This window comes from Coregonus lavaretus (genome assembly GCF_964263955.1).
Source record: "Coregonus lavaretus genome assembly, contig: HAP1_SCAFFOLD_946, whole genome shotgun sequence".
Classification (NCBI taxonomy): Eukaryota; Metazoa; Chordata; class Actinopteri; order Salmoniformes; family Salmonidae; genus Coregonus; species Coregonus lavaretus.
In genome coordinates, this window is record NW_028164468.1 from 167,501 (window position 1) to 193,082 (window position 25,582).

A 25,582-nucleotide genomic window follows, 5' to 3' on the forward strand; every position below is an offset into this window, starting at 1 on the left:
TCAGAGACTTGTCCCAAAGCCACTCCTGTGCTGTCTTGACTGTGTGCTTAGAGTTGTTATCCTGTTGAAAAGTGAACCTTCGCCCCAGTCTGGGGTCCTGAGCGCTCTGGAGCAAGTTTTCATCAAGGATCTCTCTGTACTTTGCTCCGTTCATCTTTCCCTCGATCCTGACTAGTCTCCCAGTCCCTGCTGCTGAAAAACCTCCCCACAGCATGATGCTGCCACCACCATTCTTCACCGAAGGGATGGTGCCAGGTTTCTTCCAGATGTGACGCTTGGCATTCAGGCCAAAGAGTTCAATCTTGGTTTCATCAGACCAGATAATCTTGTTTCTCATGGTCTGAGAGTCTTTAGGTGCCTTTTTGCAAACTCCAAGCGGGCTGTCATGTGCCTTTTACTGAGGAGTGGCCAATCTACCATAAAGGCCTGATTGGCCTGGAGTGCTGAAGAGATTGTGTAGAAACATCTCAAGGATGATGAATGGAAACAGGATGCACCTAGCTCAATTTCGAGTCTCATAGCAAAGGGTCTGAATACTTATGTAAATAAGGTATTTCAGTTATTCATATTGAATAAAATGTGCAAACATTTCTAAAAACCTTTCGCTTTGTCAATATGGGGTATTGTGTGTTGATTGTAGAGCATGGCGTTTGCAACGCCAGGGTTGTGGGTTCGTTTCCCACGGGGGGCCAGTATGAAAAATAAAAATAATGTATGCACTCACTAATTGTAAGTCGCTCTGGATAAGAGCGTCTGCTAAATGACAAAAATGTAAATGTAAAATGATTGGCGAGGATTTTTATTTATTTAATCAATTTTAGAATAAGGCTGTAACGTAACAAAATATGGAAAAAGGGAAGGGGTCTGAATACTTTCCCAATGCACTGTAGATACAGTATAGAGAGATAGGAGATGGAGGTACAGGGCAGTATGTAGTGGGCGTCTGTCTGCCTGTCTGTCTGTCTGTCTGTCTGCCTGCCTGCCTGCCTGCCTGCCTGCCTGTCTGCCTGCCTGCCTGCCTGTCTGTCTGCCTGCCTGCCTGTCTGCCTGCCTGTCTGTCTGTCTGTCTGCCTGTCTGTCTGTCTGAACCCACCCGTGGTCTGAGAGGTAGTGAGGATGAGGTTGGGCTCTCCAGCAGGTGTAACCTCGTACACATTAACAGTGTACTTCCTCCCAGGTAGCAGATCATTGATGTTCACGGAGGTAGCGGTGCGGGGAAGGTCTAGAGAGAGAGAGAGAGATTAGGACGAGTTAAGGTTAAATCAGTTTCACAGTCTAGTCATTTAAAAATAGATATTCGCTTTCCATCAGAGTTGGGGTTAGTTTCCCAATTCGACTCAGTCAATTCAGGAAGTTAAATTGAAATTCCTCGTTGCTTTGATTTAAAAATTGCAACTTCAATTGAAATTTCTGAATTGAAATTGACCCCAACCCTGCTTTCCAGAATACATTCCACACGCTATCAAGCTAATTGACATTTTCCCCAAACGTTTCTTCTGTGGTAAAAAAGTGATTTGTTCCACACCGAGGATCATGGGCTGTCCTCTCTCCTGCCCCTCCTCGCTGAGCTCGTACTGGATCCTGAAGCCAGACATGGTGTCAGAGGCAGACATCCAGGAGATGACGAAGCTGCTGGAGGTGATCTCTGTAACAGACTCACTGATGTCCACCACCGGAGGAGGCTGGCTGGTCTCTCCCTCTGAGGTGGCCACTGGAAGTGAGATCACACCGTCAGATTCAGCCTCAAACTCAGAGACCCAAGCCGTAATAATGACAATATCTCCCTTTTACTCTAATCCTCCCGTCCTATTTTCTCGCATTGGATCCAAAAACCCAAAAGGACAGGAACACAAGGAATAACGGAAGTATTAATTGAGAAAGAGCATAGGAGAGTCCAACAGGCCCATCTTGCCATACTAACAGGAGCCGTGTGTTGTGGTGAAGTCGAAGCGTGTGACCTCCCGGCGCCCGAAGCGCAACACACTGATCAGCTGACCCTCGTAGGTGATGCCTGGCTTCAGGCCAGCGATAGTGTAGGAGTTGAGGTGGCCCGGGATATTCACCTCCCGCCACGGGGTACGGGTATTTTTCTACCAGACAAGAGAGGAGACACAGCAACCGCATTTTAGAAGCACCACATTATAATATTCATATTAAACATAAAAGAGTATACAAAAACTTTGATTATGGTTACAAAAAGTTTGATTATGGTTACAAAAAGTTTAGACACTTTCCCGATGTTCACAGGTATTTCAGAACTTGTTCAACAGTAAGGCAGCGGTGTGTAAATATATATATTCAGAGGTTAGTATTCAGAGGTTAGTATTCAGAGGTTAGTATTCAGAGGTTAGTATTCAGAGGTTAGTATTCAGAGGTTAGTGCAGCAGCTGCTGTCTTCCTGGGATGTTTGATACAACAGATAATACAATACACTACTATAATATACACTACTATACAGATAATACACACTACTATACAGATCATATACACTACTATACAGATAATATACACTACTATACAGATAATATACACTACTATACAGATAATACAATACACTACTATAATATACACTACTATACAGATAATACAATACACTACTATAATATACACTGCTATACAGATAATACAATACACTACTATAATATACAATACACTACTATAATATACACTACTATACAGATAATACAATACACTACTATAATATACACTACTATACAGATAATACAATACACTACTATACAGATAATACAATACACTACTATACAGATAATATACACTACTATACCGATAATACAATACACTACTATAATATACACTACTATACAGATAATATACACTACTATACTGATAATATACACTACTATACAGATAATACAATACACTACTATAATATACACTACTATACAGATAATATACACTACTATACAGATAATACACACTACTATAATATACACTACTATACAGATAATATACACTACTATACCGATAATACAATACACTACTATAATATACACTACTATACAGATAATAATATACATTACTATACAGATAATATACACTTCAATACAGATAATATACACTACTATACAGATAATATACACTACTATACCGATAATACAATACACTACTATAATATACACTACTATACAGATAATACACACTACTATAATATACACTACTATACAGATAATATACACTACTATACAGATAATATACACTACTATACAGATAATATACACTACTATACCGATAATATACACTACTATACAGATAATACACACTACTATAATATACACTACTATACAGATAATATACACTACTATACAGATAATATACACTACTATACAGATATACACTACTATACCGATAATACAATACACTACTATAATATACACTACTATACAGATAATATACACTACTATACAGATAATATACACTACTATACCGATAATATACACTACTATACCGATAATACACACTACTATACAGATAATATACACTACTATACAGATAATACAATACACTACTATACAGATAATACAATACACTACTATACAGATAATATACACTACTATACCGATAATACACACTACTATACAGATAATACACACTACTATACAGATAATACAATACACTACTATACAGATAATACAATACACTACTATACAGATAATACAATACACTACTATACAGATAATATACACTACTATACCGATAATACACACTACTATAATATACACTACTATACAGATAATATACACTACTATACAGATAATATACACTACTATACAGATAATATACACTACTATACAGATAATAATATACACTACTATACAGATTTAAAAATAAATAAATAATGTATTACCTTTAAACAGGGAGTCACATTGAGATTAAAAATCTATTTTACAAGAGCCCTGTATACATTACAATAAAAACAGAATAATAAAACATACGTGTATAAAACAATATAATTCAGCACACAATAAACATATTTAATAAAAGTGATCACATTAAACTACACAGAGGTCCTCAATCAATCATTTAAACTGCCCGAGAGGCACCAGCACATTTTACTGCAGTGAACTCTCTGAGAACCTGAGCCCTAGGACCATACGTCAGGACTACCGGGCATGATGACACCTTGCTGTCCCCAGTCCGCCTGGCCTTGCTGCTATTCCAGTTTCAACTGTTCTGCCTGCGGCTACGAAACCCCTACCTGTCCCAGACCTGCTGTTTTCAACTCTTAATGATCGGCTATGAAAAGCCAACTGAGAGACCTGAGCCCTAGGACCATACGTCGGGACTACTGGCCGTGGTGACTCCTTGCTGTCCCCAGTCCGCCTGGCCTTGCTGCTATTCCAGTTTCAACTGTTCTGCCTGCGGTTATGGAACCCCTACCTGTCCCAGACCTGCTGTTTTCAACTCTTAATGATCGGCTATGAAAAGCCAACTGAGATTTATTCCTGATTATTATTTGACCATGCTTGTCACTTATGAACATTTTTGAACATCTTGGCATGGTTCTGTTATAATCTCCACCCGGCACAGCCAGAAGAGGACTGGCCACCCCTCATAGCCTGGTTCCTCTCTAGGTTTCTTCCTAGGTTTTGCCTTTCTAGGGAGTTTTTCCTAGCCACCGTGCTTCTACACCTGCATTACTAGCTGTTTGGGGTTTTAGGCTGGGTTTCTGTACAGCACTTCGAGATATTAGCTGATGTAAGAAGGGCTATATAAAATAAAATTGATTGATTGATTGATTGAACTCTGCAGATTGTTCCACAAATTAGAGGCAAAAAAACAAAACGCAGATTTTCCTAAATCTATACACTACTATCCAGATAATATAATATACACTACTACTCACCACTCTCCACTTGAGAATGTACTGTGTGATGTGTGTGGAGGGCGGGGCGTTCCACTGGATGGGGTGGGAGTTGGGCTGGTTACCAGACTCTGTGATGATCACCTGGACTGGACGGTTACCACCTGGGAGAGAGGTATGAAGCATGACAGAGTCGAAACACGCCACACGGAGGAAGATATACGACAGTACTACAACATTGAAACACGTTCAGCAACACCATCTGATAGAGGAGCAGACCTATTGTATTATAGGTTAGCGGTGAAACTATACATCTCAGCAACACCGTCTGATAACAATTGATAGTAGTGATTTGTTAAGGTATCTGACCAGCATGGTGTGGAATCGTGAAATAAATCTAGATACCCACAAAGCAAAACAATCTAGAACACATCACACATTTGGAATCTAAACTTTTTTTATTACAATTTCAGATCTGAAATGGTAGGTTGTACAATACAGTACATAAGAAGTTTCTGGTACAGAAAACAGGAAGGGGAGAAGTAGCATATCCCTGTGAGATTGTTTTGTTAGCCAGGGTTTCAGCATGCAGAGCAGAGAGAGAGAGAGAACTACCTTCAGCTCCTTCACAAGACCTGTTCATGTAGACATAGCTACACCGCAACAGAAAAATTAACTATAACTTTAGCGCCAACGATAGGATTATCAATTTAGGGAAACAATGCTATCACTTTATGATGTAAACAGAGTTTTATTCCACTCTACGACTAGACATAATCCTGACGATTTGAAGTTGGAACCTCCGCCACACTGATCCTCAACACGGGGGCCCCCCAGGGGTGCGTGCTCATCCCTCTCCTGTACTCCCTGTTCACCCATGACTGCGTGGCCAAGAACGACTCCATCTCAATCAAGTTTTCTGATGACATGACAGTGGTAGGCCTGATTTCCAACAACAACAAGACAGCCTACAGGGAGGAGGTTAAAGTCCTGTGCCAGGAAAATAACCTTTTACCTCAAAGTCAACAAAAGGAGTTGATCGTGGGCTACAGGAGACAGAAGAGGGAACCCCAATTAGTCGACTGGTCAATTGTTTGGTCGTTAGGCTGTTGGTCGTCTGAGATCGTTTTAGTCGAGCAGTTACATACAGTGCAGTCGGAAAGTATTCAGACCCCTTGACTTTTTCCACATTTTGTTACATTACAGCCTTATTCTAAAATAGATTAAATCGTTTTTTCCCCTCAATCTAAAACACAATACCCCATAATGACAAAGCAAAAACATTAGAAATGTTTGCAAAACAATTTACAAATTGAAAATCTAATATCACATTTATAAGTATTCAGACCCTTTACTCAGTACTTACAGGATTTACAGCCTCAAGTCTTCTTTGGTAAAACACTACAAACTTGGAACACCTGTATTTGGGGAGTTTCTCCCATTCTTCTCTGCAGATCCTTTCAAGCTCTGTCAGGTTGGATGAGGAGCGTCGCTGAACAGCTATTTTCAGGTCTCTCCAGAGATGTTCGACCGGGTTCAAGCTCGGGCTCTGGCTGGGCCACTCAAGGACATTCAGAGACTTGTCCCAAAGCCACTCCTGCGTTGTCTTGGCTGTGTGCTTAGGGTCGTTGTCCTGTTGTAAGGTGAACCTTCGCCCCAGTCTGAGGTCCTGAGCGCTCTGGAGCAGTTTTTCATCAAGAATCTCTCTGTACTTTGCTCCGTTCATCTTTCCCTCGATCCTGACTAGTCTCCCAGTCCCTGCCGCTGAAAAACATCCCCACAGCATGATGCTGCCACCTCCATGCTACACCGTAGGGATGGTGCCAGGTTTCCTCCAGACATGACGCTTGGCATTCAGCCCAAAGAGTTCAATCTTGGCTTCATCAGACCAGAGAATCTTGTTTCTCATGGTCTGACAGTGCTTTAGGTGCCTTTTGGCAAACTCGAAGCGGGCTGTCATGTGCCTTTTATTGAGGAGTGGCTTCTGTCTAGGAAGAGTCTTGATGGTTCCAACCTTCTTCCATTTAAGAATGATGGAGGCCACTGTGTTCTTGGGGATCTTCAATGCTGCAGACATTTTTTGGTACCCTTCCCCAGATCTGCGTCTCGACACAATCCTGTCTCGGAGCTCTATGGACAATTCCTTCAACCTCATGGCTTGGTTTTTGCTCTGACATGCACTGTCAACTGTGGGACCTTAAATAGACAGGTGTGTGCCTTTCCAAATCATGTCCAATCAATTGAATTTACCACAGGTGGACTCCAATCAAGTTGTAGAAACATCTCAAGGATGATAAATGGAAACAGGATGAACCTGAGCTCAATTTCATTGCAAAGGGTCTGAATACTTATGTAAATAAGGTATCTCTTATTTTTCTTATTTTTATTGTCCAACATTTCTAAAAACATGTTTTTGCTTTGTCATTATGAGGTATTGTGTGTAGATTTATGAGAAAAAATTATAATATTTTAATCCATTTTAGAATAAGGCTGTAACGTAACAAAATGTGGAAAAAGTCATGGGCACTGAACACTTTCCGAATGCACTGCAAACCTCAGTGAACTAATCCATTGCGGAGGAGGCCTAGACTAAAAGCCAGGCTCCGTATGGAAGGTGTGACGCAATTGCGGAGCCTCCGGAGGCATGCAGAGGCCAAATAGAGTTCCGTACCGCATCGCCATGCGCCTCCGAAATGTTGTAACAATTCCTAATTTACAATGTTTGTTACGTTGGTTATGTTAATTTATTTTAATGCATTCAATATTATTATTCCAGTCTTCCTGTTCTCATTGTCTGAGTGGAGACATTGTTTGCAGAGCGCGCAACCTGCTACACTTGTGAGAAACAAGTTTGTTTATTTCATTACATTTATGAGTTTTGTCAAATTTAGACATTGTCTTTTGTTTGGAGCGCTCCTGTCAATGTTGAGTAAGGACGCGCACGCATAGAAGTAGGTCTATAGTCTACCTGGCCTGCGCTCAAATGGTAGGCGCATAAATATGTTTGGGGATCTGATAGTATTTCTGATTGGCTTAACGCACCACCCCTAATGAGCTGTGGCGCTTCTCAAAGTAATGGTTTTCTTCACCTCAAAAACAGCAAGCAAACAAAGTCTGTTTTTACATCCATTGAGAATGACAATAGTTCCTCACCATAGCCTATTTGAAAAATCTTTCCAGCTCTCTCCCTTTCGATAACCACTCAGCGTGACAGGGAAAAATGTAATGCTCTGATCCAGTGGAAATGTCATAAAATAGGCCTACCTGATTACTTCTTATCAGTGCTTGACTTGGACTGAAATAGGTTCCGGTACTCATTTTGGGTGCTGGTACTGTCTATATTTTAGGTGCAGGAGCTCCACAGTACTTTTGAGCTAATATTCTATAAAGAACAGGAGTTCAAGCAGTAGAACATTTTGAGGTGCCGGTACTCAGCTCCGGTGAGCTCCAGTCCAAGTCAAGCACTGCTTCTTATCCCTTGTGCAAACAGCCTACGGCTGTGTCTGTCCCGAGCTCACTGGCAGGGAAACTCTGAGGGCCCAGAATATTTTATACAATGTTGCAAGTAAGCTAGAACAAGCTTTGGGCCGGACCAAAGTTAATAGTTGATACAATGTTTCAAGTTCGTTGCAGACAGGCCATGTGTAGCCAATGAGATTTATAGGAATTTTTATTTTTTTGTATTATTTTTTCGGATATTTTCTATCTGCAGGCTGCAATGTTTTTATTTGTTGGCTTTATGGAGGCTATTTTTACATAGTTGGCAATATAAGTTACTTTTTAGGTTTGTATCATTTTCATTTAGATTTGGATCGAATCTTGATTAACCACATTACAATGATTTAGAGATATGAAGACGTTATTATCAATTAAATTAAACTGTTTCACGAACATGTGCATATGAAAACCATCACTGGCACGCAGATCGGTAGAAACGGTAAGATAAATTGGCATTCCACATGAGAATGTTGCCGACTCCTCGTGTAGCCTATCACCGGCAACTTCAGGAGAGTAACGGCAGAATCTGAGAAAGCCAGCAGGAGCGGGAGGAGGATGGTTGGGTCAGGTTAAGTTTTTTTTTTATTCTCTGGTGCTCTCGAGGCATTTGTCTTATTTCATCAAACCGTAAACTTAAAGCATCAGCATCAAGCTCAATGCATATAGTTGATTTTATTCAAAAACACATAGGGTGTGTCTATATATGGAAAAATACACGTTTAAAAATGTCGACCAATCAATTGCCCTCAGCAAGTGGATTGGTTAACCCTGCTATGGCAGGCTAGTGTGCCCTCTGCACAATCTGTTCTTAATTCCTCCCATTACAGTTCCTAAGGCCCACTGACTGGGAAGGTTTTAAAAGAGTTTATATCCCTAGTCTGTACTAGGTCCCAGCAGCCAACCACCGCCAGGCTCTCTGACCACCCCCCACCCCCCACCCCGTTCACAGCCATTCGTTCAAACACTATTCAAAATCATTTAAAATACTTTATCTGGGTTTGATTGGCGCAATGGAACCAATAGAATACTCGCAAAACTGCAAAACCCCGCCCATCTGGTACTCCAGGCAGGCTAAAGCAGATACTAATAATATTTTAACACATCTCACAGCTGCATGGCACTAAGGGAAGTTATTGCACTGGGCTGGGGTACCCTTCACTTTAAACAAAAATGCTGAGGATTTTTCATTTTCTCAACCTGCGTACACGTACACGGTCTTGAATGGACAGTGCACAGTCTTTGTGTTGCTTTAAAATGATAACGGTCATGGTGTAACCAACCAGAAAACGGCTGGGGATTGTAGCAGAGTACTGAGTGCATTGTTGAGCACCTCTATAGAAAAAATGTGCTAGAGAAATAGGAGAAGAGAGACAAAACACAGGGTTCGTCTGTAAACGGCTCTCGATTTCCAGTTTGCTTGTTACCAGCTTTAAATCTAGAGCTGTAAGCCGACTCAGAAAAGCAGAGGTGGTGAGAGAAGCTCATAGTTCACTTCCCCACTAACATGAGAGGACTAAACATCAGTCAGCACCTCAGAAGGATAGCGCCACACGCCAACTAACAACAAAAGACCTGAGAGGGAGAAGGTGGAGGATATAGTAACGTGTGCCTCCCCCTCTCTCCTCCACTAACCTCTGGAGGAGGTAGCACCACATGGAGGAGGTAGCACCACATGGAGGAGGTAGCACCACATGGAGGAGGTAGCACCACATCATCTAGAGTTTAACACAACATGGAGGAGGTAGCACCACATCATCTAGAGTTTAACACCACATGGAGGAGGTAGCACCACATCATCTAGAGTTTAACACCACATGGAGGAGGTAGCACCACATCATCTAGAGTTTAACACCACATGGAGGAGGTAGCACCGCATCATCTAGAGTTTAACACCACATGGAGGAGGCAGCACCACATCATCTAGAGTTTAACACCACATGGAGGAGGTAGCACCACATCATCTAGAGTTTAACACCACATGGAGGAGGTAGCACCACATCATCTAGAGTTTAACACAACATGGAGGAGGTAGCACCACATCATCACACGCTCTAGAGCACAACATGGAGGAGGACGGAGCGGGTGGAGTATGTACCAACATGTGCTAGCCTCCCCCTCTCTCCCCACTCCCTTCCACTTCAAAATCAAGTTGTGAACAAAGTCTCAAACAAGCGGGGTGTGAAACCAGAGGGCCAGGTTTAATGACCCTGGAGCAGGATAGTTTCATTCAATTGTTGGTTTTCTGCTAAATTAAAAGAGTGTGAGGGGGCGTGGTGGAGAGAAAGCACGGATCAGAGATGCGAGCGTTCCTGTCACCCAGGAGGAGGAAGGGTAGCAGAGAGGAACAGATGTTCTAGAAGGGTAGCAGAGAGGAACAGATGTTCTAGAAGGGTAGCAGAGAGGAACAGGTGTTCTAGAAGGGTAGCAGAGCGGAACAGATGTTCTAGAAGGGTAGCAGAGAGGAACAGATGTTCTAGAAGGGTAGCAGAGAGGAACAGATGTTCTAGAAGGGTAGCAGAGAGGAACATATGTTCTAGAAGGGTAGCAGAGAGGAACATATGTTCTAGAAGGGTAGCAGAGAGGAACAGATGTTCTAGAAGGGTAGCAGAGAGGAACATATGTTCTAGAAGGGTAGCAAGAGGAACAGATGTTCTAGAAGGGTAGCAGAGAGGAACAGGTGTTCTAGAAGGGTAGTAGAGAGGAACAGATGTTCTAGAAGGGTAGCAGAGAGGAACAGATGTTCTAGAAGGGTAGCAGAGAGGAACAGGTGTTCTAGAAGGGTAGCAGAGAGGAACAGATGTTCTAGAAGGGTAGCAGAGAGGAACATATGTTCTAGAAGGGTAGCAAGAGGAACAGATGTTCTAGAAGGGTAGCAGAGAGGAACAGGTGTTCTAGAAGGGTAGTAGAGAGGAACAGGTGTTCTAGAAGGGTAGTAGAGAGGAACAGATGTTCTAGAAGGGTAGCAGAGAGGAACAGATGTTCTAGAAGGGTAGCAGAGAGGAACAGGTGTTCTAGAAGGGTAGCAGAGAGGAACAGATGTTCTAGAAGGGTAGCAGAGAGGAACAGGTGTTCTAGAAGGGTAGCAGAGAGGAACAGATGTTCTAGAAGGGTAGCAGAGAGGAACAGATGTTCTAGAAGGGTAGCAGAGAGGAACAGATGTTCTAGAAGGGTAGCAGAGAGGAACATATGTTCTAGAAGGGTAGCAGAGAGGAACAGATGTTCTAGAAGGGTAGCAGAGAGGAACATATGTTCTAGAAGGGTAGCAAGAGGAACAGATGTTCTAGAAGGGTAGCAGAGAGGAACAGGTGTTCTAGAAGGGTAGTAGAGAGGAACAGATGTTCTAGAAGGGTAGCAGAGAGGAACAGATGTTCTAGAAGGGTAGCAGAGAGGAACAGGTGTTCTAGAAGGGTAGCAGAGAGGAACAGATGTTCTAGAAGGGTAGCAGAGAGGAACATATGTTCTAGAAGGGTAGCAAGAGGAACAGATGTTCTAGAAGGGTAGCAGAGAGGAACAGGTGTTCTAGAAGGGTAGTAGAGAGGAACAGGTGTTCTAGAAGGGTAGCAGAGAGGAACAGATGTTCTAGAAGGGTAGCAGAGAGGAACAGGTGTTCTAGAAGGGTAGCAGAGAGGAACAGGTGTTCTAGAAAGGTAGCAGAGAGGAACAGATGTTCTAGAAGGGTAGCAGAGAGGAACAGATGTTCTAGAAGGGTAGCAGAGAGGAACAGATGTTCTAGAAGGGTAGCAGAGAGGAACAGATGTTCTAGAAGGGTAGCAGAGAGGAACAGATGTTCTAGAAGGGTAGCAGAGAGGAACAGATGTTCTAGAAGGGTAGCAGAGAGGAACAGATGTTCTAGAAGGGTAGCAGAGAGGAACATATGTTCTAGAAGGGTAGCAGAGAGGAACAGATGTTCTAGAAGGGTAGCAGAGAGGAACAGGTGTTCTAGAAGGGTAGCAGAGAGGAACAGATGTTCTAGAAGGGTAGCAGAGAGGAACATATGTTCTAGAAGGGTAGTAGAGAGGAACATATGTTCTAGAAGGGTAGTAGAGAGGAACATATGTTCTAGAAGGGTAGCAGAGAGGAACATATGTTCTAGAAAGGTAGCAGAGAGGAACAGATGTTCTAGAAGGGTAGCAGAGAGGAACAGATGTTCTAGAAAGGTAGCAGAGAGGAACATATGTTCTAGAAGGGTAGTAGAGAGGAACATATGTTCTAGAAGGGTAGCAGAGAGGAACATATGTTCTAGAAGGGTAGCAGAGAGGAACAGATGTTCTAGAAGGGTAGCAGAGAGGAACAGATGTTCTAGAAGGGTAGCAGAGAGGAACATATGTTCTAGAAGGGTAGCAGAGAGGAACAGATGTTCTAGAAGGGTAGCAGAGAGGAACATATGTTCTAGAAGGGTAGCAAGAGGAACAGATGTTCTAGAAGGGTAGCAGAGAGGAACAGGTGTTCTAGAAGGGTAGTAGAGAGGAACAGATGTTCTAGAAGGGTAGCAGAGAGGAACAGATGTTCTAGAAGGGTAGCAGAGAGGAATAGGTGTTCTAGAAGGGTAGCAGAGAGGAACAGATGTTCTAGAAGGGTAGCAGAGAGGAACATATGTTCTAGAAGGGTAGCAAGAGGAACAGATGTTCTAGAAGGGTAGCAGAGAGGAACAGGTGTTCTAGAAGGGTAGTAGAGAGGAACAGGTGTTCTAGAAGGGTAGTAGAGAGGAACAGATGTTCTAGAAGGGTAGCAGAGAGGAACAGATGTTCTAGAAGGGTAGCAGAGAGGAACAGGTGTTCTAGAAGGGTAGCAGAGAGGAACAGATGTTCTAGAAGGGTAGCAGAGAGGAACAGATGTTCTAGAAGGGTAGCAGAGAGGAACAGATGTTCTAGAAGGGTAGCAGAGAGGAACAGATGTTCTAGAAGGGTAGCAGAGAGGAACAGATGTTCTAGAAGGGTAGCAGAGAGGAACATATGTTCTAGAAGGGTAGCAGAGAGGAACATATGTTCTAGAAGGGTAGCAGAGAGGAACAGATGTTCTAGAAGGGTAGCAGAGAGGAACAGGTGTTCTAGAAGGGTAGCAGAGAGGAACAGATGTTCTAGAAGGGTAGCAGAGAGGAACATATGTTCTAGAAGGGTAGTAGAGAGGAACATATGTTCTAGAAGGGTAGTAGAGAGGAACATATGTTCTAGAAGGGTAGCAGAGAGGAACATATGTTCTAGAAGGGTAGCAGAGAGGAACAGATGTTCTAGAAGGGTAGCAGAGAGGAACAGATGTTCTAGAAAGGTAGCAGAGAGGAACATATGTTCTAGAAGGGTAGTAGAGAGGAACATATGTTCTAGAAGGGTAGTAGAGAGGAACATATGTTCTAGAAGGGTAGCAGAGAGGAACATATGTTCTAGAAGGGTAGCAGAGAGGAACAGGGCTACAATGAGAAAACATTCTTCACCCCTAGGCCTTACCATGCAGGGCTACAGAGTAATGCATCAAGCCCCATAGGCCTTACCATGCAGGGCTACAGAGTAATGCATCGAGCCCCATAGGCCTTACCATGCAGGGCTACAGAGTAATGCATCGAGCCCCATAGGCCTTACCATGCAGGGCTACAGAGTAATGCATCAAGCCCCATAGGCCTTACCATGCAGGGCTACAGAGTAATGCATCAAGCCCCATAGGCCTTACCATGCAGGGCTACAGAGTAATGCATCAAGCCCCATAGGCCTTACCATGCAGGGCTACAGAGTAATGCATCAAGCCCCATAGGCCTTACCATGCAGGGCTACAGAGTAATGCATCAAGCCCCATAGGCCTTACCATGCAGGGCTACAGAGTAACGCATCAAGCCCCATAGGCCTTACCATGCAGGGCTACAGAGTAACGCATCAAGCCCCATAGGCCTTACCATGCAGGGCTACAGAGTAACGCATCAAGCCCCATAGGCCTTACCATGCAGGGCTACAGAGTAATGCATCAAGCCCCATAGGCCTTCCCATGCAGGGCTACAGAGTAATGCATCAAGCCCCACTTAATTTTCTTCACGTATTCCTTTTCTCTCCTAGTAGAGCCAACGGCCTCCACCAGCCAAACTGAAGTGATAAACAACAGTCTGTTCTGTCCTTACGTATCCCACAGAACACCCTCCAACAGTCTGTTCTGTCCTTACGTATCCCACAGAACACCCTCCAACAGTCTGTTCTGTCCTTACGTATCCCACAGAACACCCTCCAACAGTCTGTTCTGTCCGTACGTATCCCACAGAACACCCTCCAACAGTCTGTTCTGTCCTTACGTATCCCACAGAACACCCTCCAACAGTCTAGTATAGCGTTGTGACCACGCCCAGTGAACTTCGTCCATACCAGGGAGAGGACGTACCCCAACACCGGTAGTATTGTGACCACGATAGGGCTTAGTGGTGTTGTGTTCTTACCTGGGAAAGACTGTTGGGGCTCGCAGCTGAGCTCTCCAATACTGTTGCCATAGCAATAACACTTGTACATGATGCCGTGGATAAGCTTGTCCCACGATTGGCCGATCTGATAGAAGACTCTGGTCTCCGGCTCCTGGCATTGGTCTGGGAACAGATGTTGAATACGGTAAGATTTTACTTCAAGATTATCATCAGAAATGATCATGCAAAATGTTCAAGTAGCCAAGTAATCAAATCAAGTGTAATTGTCACGCCCTGGCTCTGGGGACTCTTATATGTTGAGCCAGGGTGTGTAGTGTCTATGTTTCGTTTCCTATGTTCTGTTCTAGGTTATGTGTTTCTATGTTGGCCGGGGTGGTTCTCAATCAGAGGCAACGTGAATCAGCTGTTGCTTGTTGTCTCTGATTGGGAACCATACTTAGGCAGCCTTTTGTGCACTTGTCATTTTGTGGGATCTTGTTCCGTGTAGGTTTGTGTTATTGACCGAGGACTTCACGTATCGTTTTGTTGTTTTGTGTTGTAATTAAAAGTACCTATTAAAGTATGTACTCGTATCACGCTGCGCCTTGGTCCGCTCATTATGACGATCGTGACAGTAATTGTCATATGCACATGATTCAGCAAAGTGTACTCAGTACATTGAAAGTACTACCCTGGTCCTAGATCTGTTTGTGGGGTCTAGCCAAATTCCATGGTCACACAAAATGAAGCACAAACAAATCTAGGACCAGGGTAGTCAGGTACAACACCACAAGCGGTAAATATCACCACAAAAACAAACATCTTGGTCCATTAAAATAATAGGTTCCTATGAACTATGAACTCACCAATGGCGTCACACTTCCAGCGCCCGCGGCCCTGTCCGAAGCAGGTGCAGTTCATCATGTAGCCCTCTTCATGGAGCTTAGTGAAGGTCTGGTTCACCTCATGGGTCAACCCGTCCACAATACACTGATCTATGACAGGAAGGAAAACGCATACAAGGTCAAAAACAGCAGGTCCCAATTCTCTCACTACCGCTTCCACCATGTTGGGATCTGAGAACATCAAAGTGTTAGGGTCAAGGGTCAAGTTGAAGGGCTAGGAAGAGCATTAGGTCCGGATGTACATCACCACAGCGCTGGCACGTTCTGTGTGGCATGTATGACCTCTCACCTACTTTCAAGTGTATTTGGGTTTTTAGAAAAGTGCTATGTGGTCCTTTGTAGCTCAGTTGGTAGAGCACGGCGCTTGTAACGCCAGGGTAGTGGGTTCAATTCCTGGGACCACCCATATGTAAAATGTATGCACGCATTACTGTAAGTCGCTTTGGATAAAAGCGTCTGCTAAATCAAATCAAATGTTATTTGTCACATGCGCCGAATACAACAGGTGTAGACCTTACAGTGAAATGCTTACTTACAAGCCCTTAACCAACAATGCAGTTTTAAGAGAAATAAGTGTTAAGTAAACAATAGATAAGTAAAAAATAAAAGCAGTAAAATGGCATATATTATAAAAATCCCATGTTCTCATTACCTTTGAGCTGGGAATAAGCGATACAGCTCCACTCTCCGCGGCCGTTCCCAACGCAGGTGCAGCGCATCATGTGCCCCAGGACGTCGTGGCGTTTGTCCCACTGGTCTCCCACGCGGTACATCACGCCCTCGCTGGTCGTACACACCTCCTCGTGAGCTGAGAGGACAGAACAGTACTCAGGATGTTAGAACATATAGAATGTTAGAACTTTTAGAATGTTAGAACTTTTAGAATGTTAGAACTTTTAGAATGTTAGAACTTTTAGAATGTTAGAACTTTTAGAATGTTAGAACATATAGAACAGTGCAGCTGGAGCCGTCAGTAAAATGAAACTTTTCAAGGCTGAACAACATAAACAGATGTTCGTAACATGTGTAGGACTACGTCCTCTGCAGGCTTTAGACATATGGGCCTAGGGGATGTCCTCCTAATTAAAAGGAGATGACTGGTTTATATGTGGTGAGATAGAAAGAGGGAGAAGAGAGGACAGCCCAGAGATAGATAGATATCTGTGGAGGGGGTTGACTGATGCTCTGATGACTGCAGCTGTCCTGGAGACCAGCAGACAGCCAGGGAGTCTCTCCCTGTTCTCTGCCAGCCGGGAAGAGAGACCGTGGCCCCTGGATCTGGGCACTGAGTCTGGGACAGACTCCCTGGGCTTTGGGTCCTAGCTCTGGAGGTCAGTGTGTGATCACCCATTCACAGCTGGTGCCAGTGTGTGATCACCCATTCACAGTTGGTGCCAGTATGTGATCACCCATTCACAGCTGGTGCCAGTGTGTGATCACCCATTCACAGCTGGTGCCAGTATGGACCTAAAGATTATGGGACGGCCACTGGCTGTTTTCGGACGATCGTCGCGTGTTTGTGTCTGTGGCTTTAGATCAATTTTATGGAGTGAGAGAACATTTTGGCAATGAGGCAACAGAACTCACCAGCCATGGGGCAGAAGCAATGAGGCAACAGAACTCACCAGCCATGGGGAAGACGCAATGAGGCAACAGAACTCAGAATGGGGCAACAGAACTCACCAGCCATGGGGCAGAAGCAATGAGGCAACAGAACTCAGAATGGGGCAACAGAACTCACCAGCCATGGGGCAGAAGCCGAACCTCTGTTCTCCGTCATAGTTGGTGGTGGTGCCGCACCACTTCATGCCGTCCCTGCGCCCGTCGGCGGTACAGTCTGTGTAGTTTCTCCCGTTGTAGAGGAAGGGGAACTGACACAGGGCACCGTTAGAGTTTCCTCCCCTCGTTGTCACCATCACTGCAAACACAATCACAATGAGTGCATCCCAAATGGCACCCTATTCCCTATTGGCCCTGGTCAAAAGTAGTGCACTACGAAAGGTGTCATTTGGAATGCAGACAATGAGTAAGTAACCACCCTAAGAAACCTGGAAACTAACTCCCATTCTAATAGAACCCAGATGTTTAATGATGTCGGCTGGCTAGAATTCGAATGACTCTGCTGGAAAACGCTCAGGTTGAATTGAGATAGCCATTCTCAACACATGCATGCTTGTGTTGCGCTACCACAGATGACGTCCTATCAGATGAAAACACTCGCTCTACTATTGTTTCCTCCGACTCTGTTCACTGCATCCAAGAGATCACCATTATTTTTGGGTTCAAAAGGCGTCCTTCTGGTCTCTCTCTGTCCACCCATCTCTCCCTCCCTCCCTCCCTACCTCTCTCTCTGTCCACCCATCTCTCCCTCCCTCCCTACCTCTCGCTCTGTTCACCCATCTCTCCCTCCCTCCCTCCCTCTCTCTCTGTCCACCCATCTCTCCCTCCCTCCCTACCTCTGTCACTTTCCACCCATCTCGTCTCAATTAAATAAAAAGCTGTACCGTTCAAAAGTATTGGGTCACTTAGAAATGTCCTTGTTTTCGAAAGAAAAGCAATTTTTTTGTCCATTAAAATAACATCAAATTTATCAGAAATACAGTGTAGACATTGTTAATGTTGTAAATGGCTATTGTAGCTGGAACAACAGTTTTCAGCTGTGCTAACATAATTGCAAAAGGGTTTTCTAATGATCAATTAGCCTTTTAAAATTATATAAACTTGGATTAGCAAACACAACGTGCCATTGAAACACAGGACTGATGGTTGCTGATAATGGGCCTCTGTACGCCTATATATGTCACGGATTCTGCCGAGGCTGCTCCTCCTCCTTGCTCGGGCAGGCTTTGGCGTTCGTCGTCCCTGGAGTACTAGCTGCTGCCGATCGATGTTATCGGTGTCTGTCTAGTTTTGTCTGTATTGTTTACACCTGTTCGTCATTATGTTTGATTGTTGCCCTATAATTACCCCTGTCTCTCATCGGGATCTTGTGTGTGATTGTTTCCCTTCACGTATGTCGTTTGTGAGCGGGTATTTTCCTCCCTGTGTGGAGTTATTCTGTGTTCATCTTTTCAATATCGGATTAAAGTACGTTTCCGAGAATTCCGTGTCCTGCGCCTGACTTCTTCAACCGCATCTCACTGACAGCCGTGACAATGTAGATATTCCATTACAAAATCAGCCGTTTCCAGCTACAATAGCCATTTACAACATTAACAATGTCTACACTGTATTTCTGATAAATTTGATGTCATTTTAAAATGGCCCCCCCAAAAAATTGCTTTTCATTCGAAAACAAGGACATTTCTAAGTGACCTCAAACGTTTGAACGGTATAGTGTGTATATATATATATATATATATTACCATTTTTCTCTGTGCAGAAGGAGTATTTCTGTTCGGTTTCGCAGTCGGAGGAGATGCAGCACCACAGCTGCCCGTCAGGGCGTCCCTCTGAGGTACAGGAGTGGTAGGTCTTCCCCATGTAGGTGAAGGGGAACACACAGGGCTGACCGTTGGAGTTTCCCCCATACACTGGGGCTGGGCCCTCTGAACACAAAACACATAGAAAGATTTCTGAATGATGGCAAATTGCCGATTCTACTTTTTAAAACACAGTTTTCATTGTGGGAGCTCTGGTGAGTAAGATTTCCAATGTATTTATTATTGTAAATAAAAATGTCAAACTTGAGTTCTTGTATAAGCAAACAGTTTATAAATCAAATGTATTTACTGCATCAGAGACACATCGCAAACAATAGCTGGACAATAACTATATGTGAATATAAAATCAGCACGTACCCCACTCCTCACAGCTGACCCCGTTTCCCAGGCAGGTACACAGCATCTGTTTGCTGCCCTGGGTCTTGATCCATCTCATCCCCAGGGCGTAGGCCACCCCGTCCGTCTGGCAGGCCCCCTCCAGGGCTAGGCCGGGACGAGGCTCCAGGCTGGGCTGGGGCTGGTACACAGCCGGCTGGATGTTGGTGATCACACGGGACCCGGTACCTGTAGCGCCACATGTGTGAAAGAGAAAAAAAAAGCCTTCTGTGAAAATGTGTGTAAATGATTAGAAACTATATTTCGTTTGCAAAATTTGCTGTGAATAGTTTAAGGGCAGTTTTCCCAGTCACAGAATATCAATTGAACATGCTTTTATGTTTAGGCTCTGTGTCCAGGAAACCAGCCTTGGAAATCCCCTATTAACATGTTTAATATTGGCAGACTTGTAATTAGAATGAACACTGTCTGGGGGGGGAGGATGAGCTGAAGCAGAGATGGTCTCACCACGGTCTCTCACACTTCCACTCTCCACTCAGTAAGAGTCTCACCCAGGCCGGTGGTGTGGAGGGACGCATGTCTCTCACACTTCCACTCCCCGCGCCCGTTCCCCGTACACAGACACTGCAGCATGTGACCTCGGGCGTCCGTCTTGCTCCAGGTGTCTCCGATCCTATGGGACGTCAGCGTGTCCTGGTCGTTACACCGGTCTGATAGAGGGAAATAATTCAGTACCACTTTAACCAGGGTCATGTTCAGTAGGCACCAAACGGAACAAAACAGACTGAAACAGGAAGGGACTGCCTGGAATTGTTCAATAAGAAGCTGATTTTAGTTCTGTTGCAAAGTGTTTGCTACATTTTGCCCTAATGAATACAACCCAGTTCAGTTTCACTTTAACAGACAAGCAGTAGTATAATTAAGCGATAAGGCCCAAGGGGTTGTGGTAACAACCAGTTGAATATTGGCCATATACCACAAACCCCTGAGCTACCTTATTGCTATTTTAAACTGGATACCAACATAAATAGAACAGAATGTATTTTTGCGTCATACCCGTGGTATATTGTCTGATATACACAGGGTTGAAATGCTGTGTCAGCCAATCAACATAATAGCTAACACGTTTCATAATGTTATGGAATTGCATTGGGTTTTCATTAAGGACATGTAAAATCACTTAAAACATGGAACTGGGACAATTTACATTTCCACCACAGACAATTTACATTCCTCTTCACCAAGTTAAGCTAAAGTTTTTCCCTTAATTAAGCTTGTGGAACTGAGCTGTTCCCACACACACACTCACACATCGGGTTGAAGCTGCCACGGTCTGTAGAGGTGTGTGTGTGTGTGTGTGTGTGTGGGAAGGAATTTGTGGTCGGGCCTGTTGGTGAGTCGGAGGTGATGATGAATGATGAGTGATGGAGCTTGGCGGTACGGCTGGCGGTACGGCTTGGCGGTACGGCTGTGGGGTCTTACAGGTGTGAGTGTGTGTGTGCGTGCGTCCTTGTGTGTGTTTGCTCCTGTGTGTTGGTGTCTTACTTCTAGATGTACAGGTGATCCTTCCACTCCCCTCTCCTAGACAGGTGCAGTCTACGATCATCCAACCCTGGTATGGCTTCTCCCAGGTTTCACCCACCACGTAGGACGTCCCTGCCGTGTTGTCATAGCAACGCTCCGCTGCGGACACAAGAAGTGGGAGGAGTTAAGATATATTTTATGATGTAATGTTTTGACAGCTAACGTCAACTTCCAGGATCGTATTCACAAAAACGGAAGCAAATGGGCTGAACCGGGAACGGACTACCTGAAGAGAACTTGACCAATGAGACGTTTTCCAATAATAACAAAAAATGTTGCTACAATTTGCAGTAATGAATATGACCGTGACGTGTTTAGACAGTTAACTTCCAGAGGTCGGTGTTTGTTTAGACAGCTAACTTCCAGAGGTCGGTGTTTGTTTAGACAGCTAACTTCCAGAGGTCGGTGTTTGTTTAGACAGCTAACTTCCAGAGGTCGGTGTTTGTTTAGACAGCTAACTTCCTATTTGTTTAGACAGCTAACTTCCAGAGGTTGGTTAAGTCATTCCCATTCATTTTACATTTTAGTCATTTAGCAGACGCTCTTATCCAGAGCGACTTACAGTTAGTGAGTGCATACATTTATTTTTTCCCCATACTGGCCCAATGCTCACCAACAGGTTTGCAGGTCCACTCGCCCTTGCCGTTGCCCAGACAAACACACTCCAGCATGTAGCTCTCAGTGTCATGGGGTCTCCTCCACGTGTCCCCAATCTTATAGGACTGACCCCCCTCATGGCAGCGGTCTGGGATAGAATCAGAAACACAGTTAAACACACACTGTATATTTACATTTTAGTCATTTAGCAGACGCTCTTATCCAAAGCGACTACAGTTAGTGAGTGCATACATTTTTCATACTGACCCCCGTGGGAAGCGAACCCACAACCCTGGCGTTGCAAGCGCCATGCTCTACCAACTGAGATACAGGGGACACACACACACACACACACACACCCAGCGACCCAGCCAGCCACCACACACACAGACAACCACCCAGCGACCCAGCCTGCCACCACACACACAGACAACCACCCCAGCGACCCAGCCAGCCACCACACACACAGACAACCACCCCAGCGACCCAGCCTGCCACCACACACACACAGACAACCACCCAGCGACCCAGCCAGCCACCACACACAGACAACCACCCAGCGACCCAGCCAGCCACCACACACAGACAACCACCCAGCGACCCAGCCAGCCACCACACACAGACAACCACCCAGCAACCCAGCCAGCCACCACACACAGACAACCACCCAGCGACCCAGCCAGCCACCACACACAGACAACCACCCAGCGACCCAGCCAGCCACCACACACAGACAACCACCCAGCGACCCAGCCAGCCACCACACACAGACAACCACCCAGCAACCCAGCCAGCCACCACACACAGACAACCACCCAGCGACCCAGCCAGCCACCACACACAGACAACCACCCAGCGACCCAGCCAGCCACCACACACACAGACACCCAGCGACCCAGCCAGCCACCACACACAGACAACCACCCAGCGACCCAGCCAGCCACCACACACACAAACCAACCAACCACCCAGCAACCCAGCCAGCCACCACACACAGACAACCACCCAGCAACCCAGCCAGCCACCACACACAGACAACCACCCAGCAACCCAGCCAGCCACCACACACAGACAACCACCCAGCAACCCAGCCAGCCACCACACACAGACAACCACCCAGCGACCCAGCCAGCCACCACACACAGACAACCACCCAGCGACCCAGCCAGCCACCACACACAGACAACCACCCAGCGACCCAGCCAGCCACCACACACAGACAACCACCCAGCGACCCAGCCTGCCACCACACACACAGACAACCACCCAGCGACCCAGCCAGCCACCACACACACAGACACCCAGCGACCCAGCCAGCCACCACACACAGACACCCACCCAGCGACCCAGCCAGCCACCACACACAGACAACCACCCAGCGACCCAGCCAGCCACCACACACACAGACACCCAGCGACCCAGCCAGCCACCACACACAGACAACCACCCAGCGACCCAGCCAGCCACCACACACAGACAACCACCCAGCGACCCAGCCAGCCACCACACACAGACAACCACCCAGCGACCCAGCCAGCCACCACACACACAAACCAACCAACCACCCAGTCAGTGACCAGCCAGCCACCACAGACAGCTGCAGTGACTGAACCACATCCTAAGAGGGATTTATGTGATACGGAGATTTAACTGGATTACTGAGCCCAATCACACACACACACACACACACTATCGAAACACTAACTGAAACCCTACCTCTTCAAACAGTATCTTAAATAATCCTCCTCTTCACCTCGACCCCCCAAAAATTAAATAAATAAAAATAACACTTGCACTTGAACCCCCCCCCCCCCCCCTTCTAACTCTGACTCTACTGACAGCTACATTATTGAGGAAAAATTGTCTTTCTATGCCTGTGATATGTGGTTGTCCCACCTAGCTATCTTACATTTACATCATTTAGCAGATGCTCTTATCCAGAGCGACTTACAAATTGGTGCATTCAACTTATGATAGCCAGTGGGACAAACACTGCTTTATACTATTCCAGGTATTCCTTAAAGATGAATGCACTAACTGTAGGTGGCTCTGGATAAGAGCGTCTGCTGAATGACTAACATGTACAATGTAAAAATGTAACAAGCCCACTCACTGGCAATGGTGCAGCTGATTTTCCCCCGGCCAGAGCCAATGCATGTACAGTCCCAGATCATGCCCTCTTTGGGTCGCTCATACGTCTCACCAACCAGATAAGACCTGGCGTTGATCTTATCATAGCAGGTCTCCTCAGCTGTGGAACAGATTTTTGAGGGGGTATGTTATTTGTTTGTTTTCGTAAAGACAATGAAACCCGTTGCACACGGGAGAGAGAAGCAGAGGAACACACATGAATATTATCTATGTTGTGTGTTTGCTAGGAAGAACTAAAGGCAGATGATGAAGATCAGTACATATTTTAACTTAATTCATTCATTGCCATCACTAATATTGTTACATAACCGGCATTTTTTTTTTTTTTTTTTTTTAACGGTGAGAGACAAAGGACTTGCATTGACCATGAAGGATAGGATAGGCTACATACATTACAGATATAGCAATACAAGCTCACCTTCAGGTTTCGTTTTACACTTAATTCCGGCAACTCCGTGACAAGTGCAGATCAACATAGTGCCCAGATATGATCGCTCCCATTGGTCGTTAATGTTATACATCTGGCCATTCTCAATGCAGCCGTCTAGGGAAGGAAAGTAGCAGGGTAACAATTTGTTTCACTTTAAAGTAGCCTCATTTTTGGGAATTGACACAATTAGCCCCGACAGGAACTCGAACCCGGGTCCAGCGACTATCAAGCCAACGCCTTAACTGTTAAGCCAAGAGGTCCGAACCTCTTGACTAGGTCGCTAGACTTTGGCTTAAAGTAGCTACATTACCCCCTTTCTTCAGGACAGCGTGTCCCCACGCTTCTCTATACCAAGTCCCTCACGTTGACACGCCTCTCCGACGGCCCACAGCCACCATCCCACTTCTGACACAAGTGTAACGAATTCAGGTGGTTGCCCCGACCGGGATTCAAACCCAGGTCCAGCGATTGTCATGCCAACGCCTTAACCTTTACGCCAAGAAGTCCAAAACTTTTAACGAACTCGCTGGGTATTGGTTTAAGGTCGCTACAATATAACAAACTTTTGTGATATTCTATAGGCTAATACAAACGTTTTTTTAGAAACAATCAAATACAGTTTTAATAACAACCATCTGCAATATGTAGCCAAAAGGTATGGAAACTCACCTTGGTCTTCTCCCTGATTAGCCTGCCGCCTGCTTCTCCCATTCCCTTTCGGCATGCAGTTCACAGCGGTCCCGATGCAAAGCACCACCATAACCATAATAATAGGGTTACTGGACATTTTCATTTTAGGACTTAAAAAAAAACGTGGGAAACTGTAATCTTTGCGGTGGTTTGATGATCTTCTAAAAAAAATCAGAAAATCCACAGATTTAGTGAAGTTGGAGGCTGGTTCTTTAGTGTTTGTACCTGTCCCAACCTTCCCCCTGGCAGCCTCCTCTGATAGTCTCCTGCCCCAGTCAAATCAAATCAATGCCGTTCGGAGGAAACTCACTAGTGATGGCTTTTATTTGGGCATGGCTTTCTAGTGGAGATGGAGGAGGGTCCAACGCTAAACCCACGTCAACGCCACTGGTTACAGATCATTCAAAAAAAGAAGAAAAAAATACGGGAAATGAGTACAGTATTGCAAAATAGGCATCGCCTATATGAGTTTATATTTTAAAATGTAGTTTTTACCACTGTTGTGATTGTTTTAAAAACGTTTGCCCCAAGATAAGTAACCTTTGATTATTTTCTTTTATCCTTTTAAACTTTTTTATGCCTAAATATTGTCAATATCTTATTTTCATTTTTATGGAGCCTGCTGTACTTAATTTACAATGTAGCAAAGTTGATTTAGAAGTAGGACAAGTTTGGGTGGGTGCACTCAACACTGATTAACTCCTCCCACTTTGAGAAAACTTCCAAGGATAAGCAATAGGGAGGCTATTCTATATC

General features: G+C 44.8%; 1 protein-coding gene across 1 annotated transcript in view; it reads right to left on the minus strand.

Moving 5' to 3' along the window:
- The window catches only part of fn1a (fibronectin 1a), a 113,659-nt gene extending 88,538 nt beyond the window's left edge, over window positions 1–25,121 (minus strand). The window contains exons 1-16 of the mRNA XM_084192002.1: window positions 24,806–25,121; window positions 24,125–24,250; window positions 23,669–23,806; window positions 21,572–21,703; window positions 20,920–21,057; window positions 19,926–20,084; window positions 19,396–19,602; window positions 18,961–19,143; window positions 17,337–17,513; window positions 16,248–16,403; window positions 15,557–15,685; window positions 14,730–14,873; window positions 4,865–4,986; window positions 1,922–2,090; window positions 1,526–1,711; window positions 1,094–1,222 (exon numbers count right to left, since the gene is read on the minus strand). Coding sequence (XP_084048128.1) covers window positions 1,094–1,222; window positions 1,526–1,711; window positions 1,922–2,090; window positions 4,865–4,986; window positions 14,730–14,873; window positions 15,557–15,685; window positions 16,248–16,403; window positions 17,337–17,513; window positions 18,961–19,143; window positions 19,396–19,602; window positions 19,926–20,084; window positions 20,920–21,057; window positions 21,572–21,703; window positions 23,669–23,806; window positions 24,125–24,250; window positions 24,806–24,929 — 2,419 coding nt within the window. The 5' untranslated portion in view covers window positions 24,930–25,121. The remainder of the gene's footprint in view (window positions 1–1,093; window positions 1,223–1,525; window positions 1,712–1,921; window positions 2,091–4,864; window positions 4,987–14,729; window positions 14,874–15,556; window positions 15,686–16,247; window positions 16,404–17,336; window positions 17,514–18,960; window positions 19,144–19,395; window positions 19,603–19,925; window positions 20,085–20,919; window positions 21,058–21,571; window positions 21,704–23,668; window positions 23,807–24,124; window positions 24,251–24,805) is intronic.
- Between the last annotated feature and the right edge of the window lie 461 nt (window positions 25,122–25,582).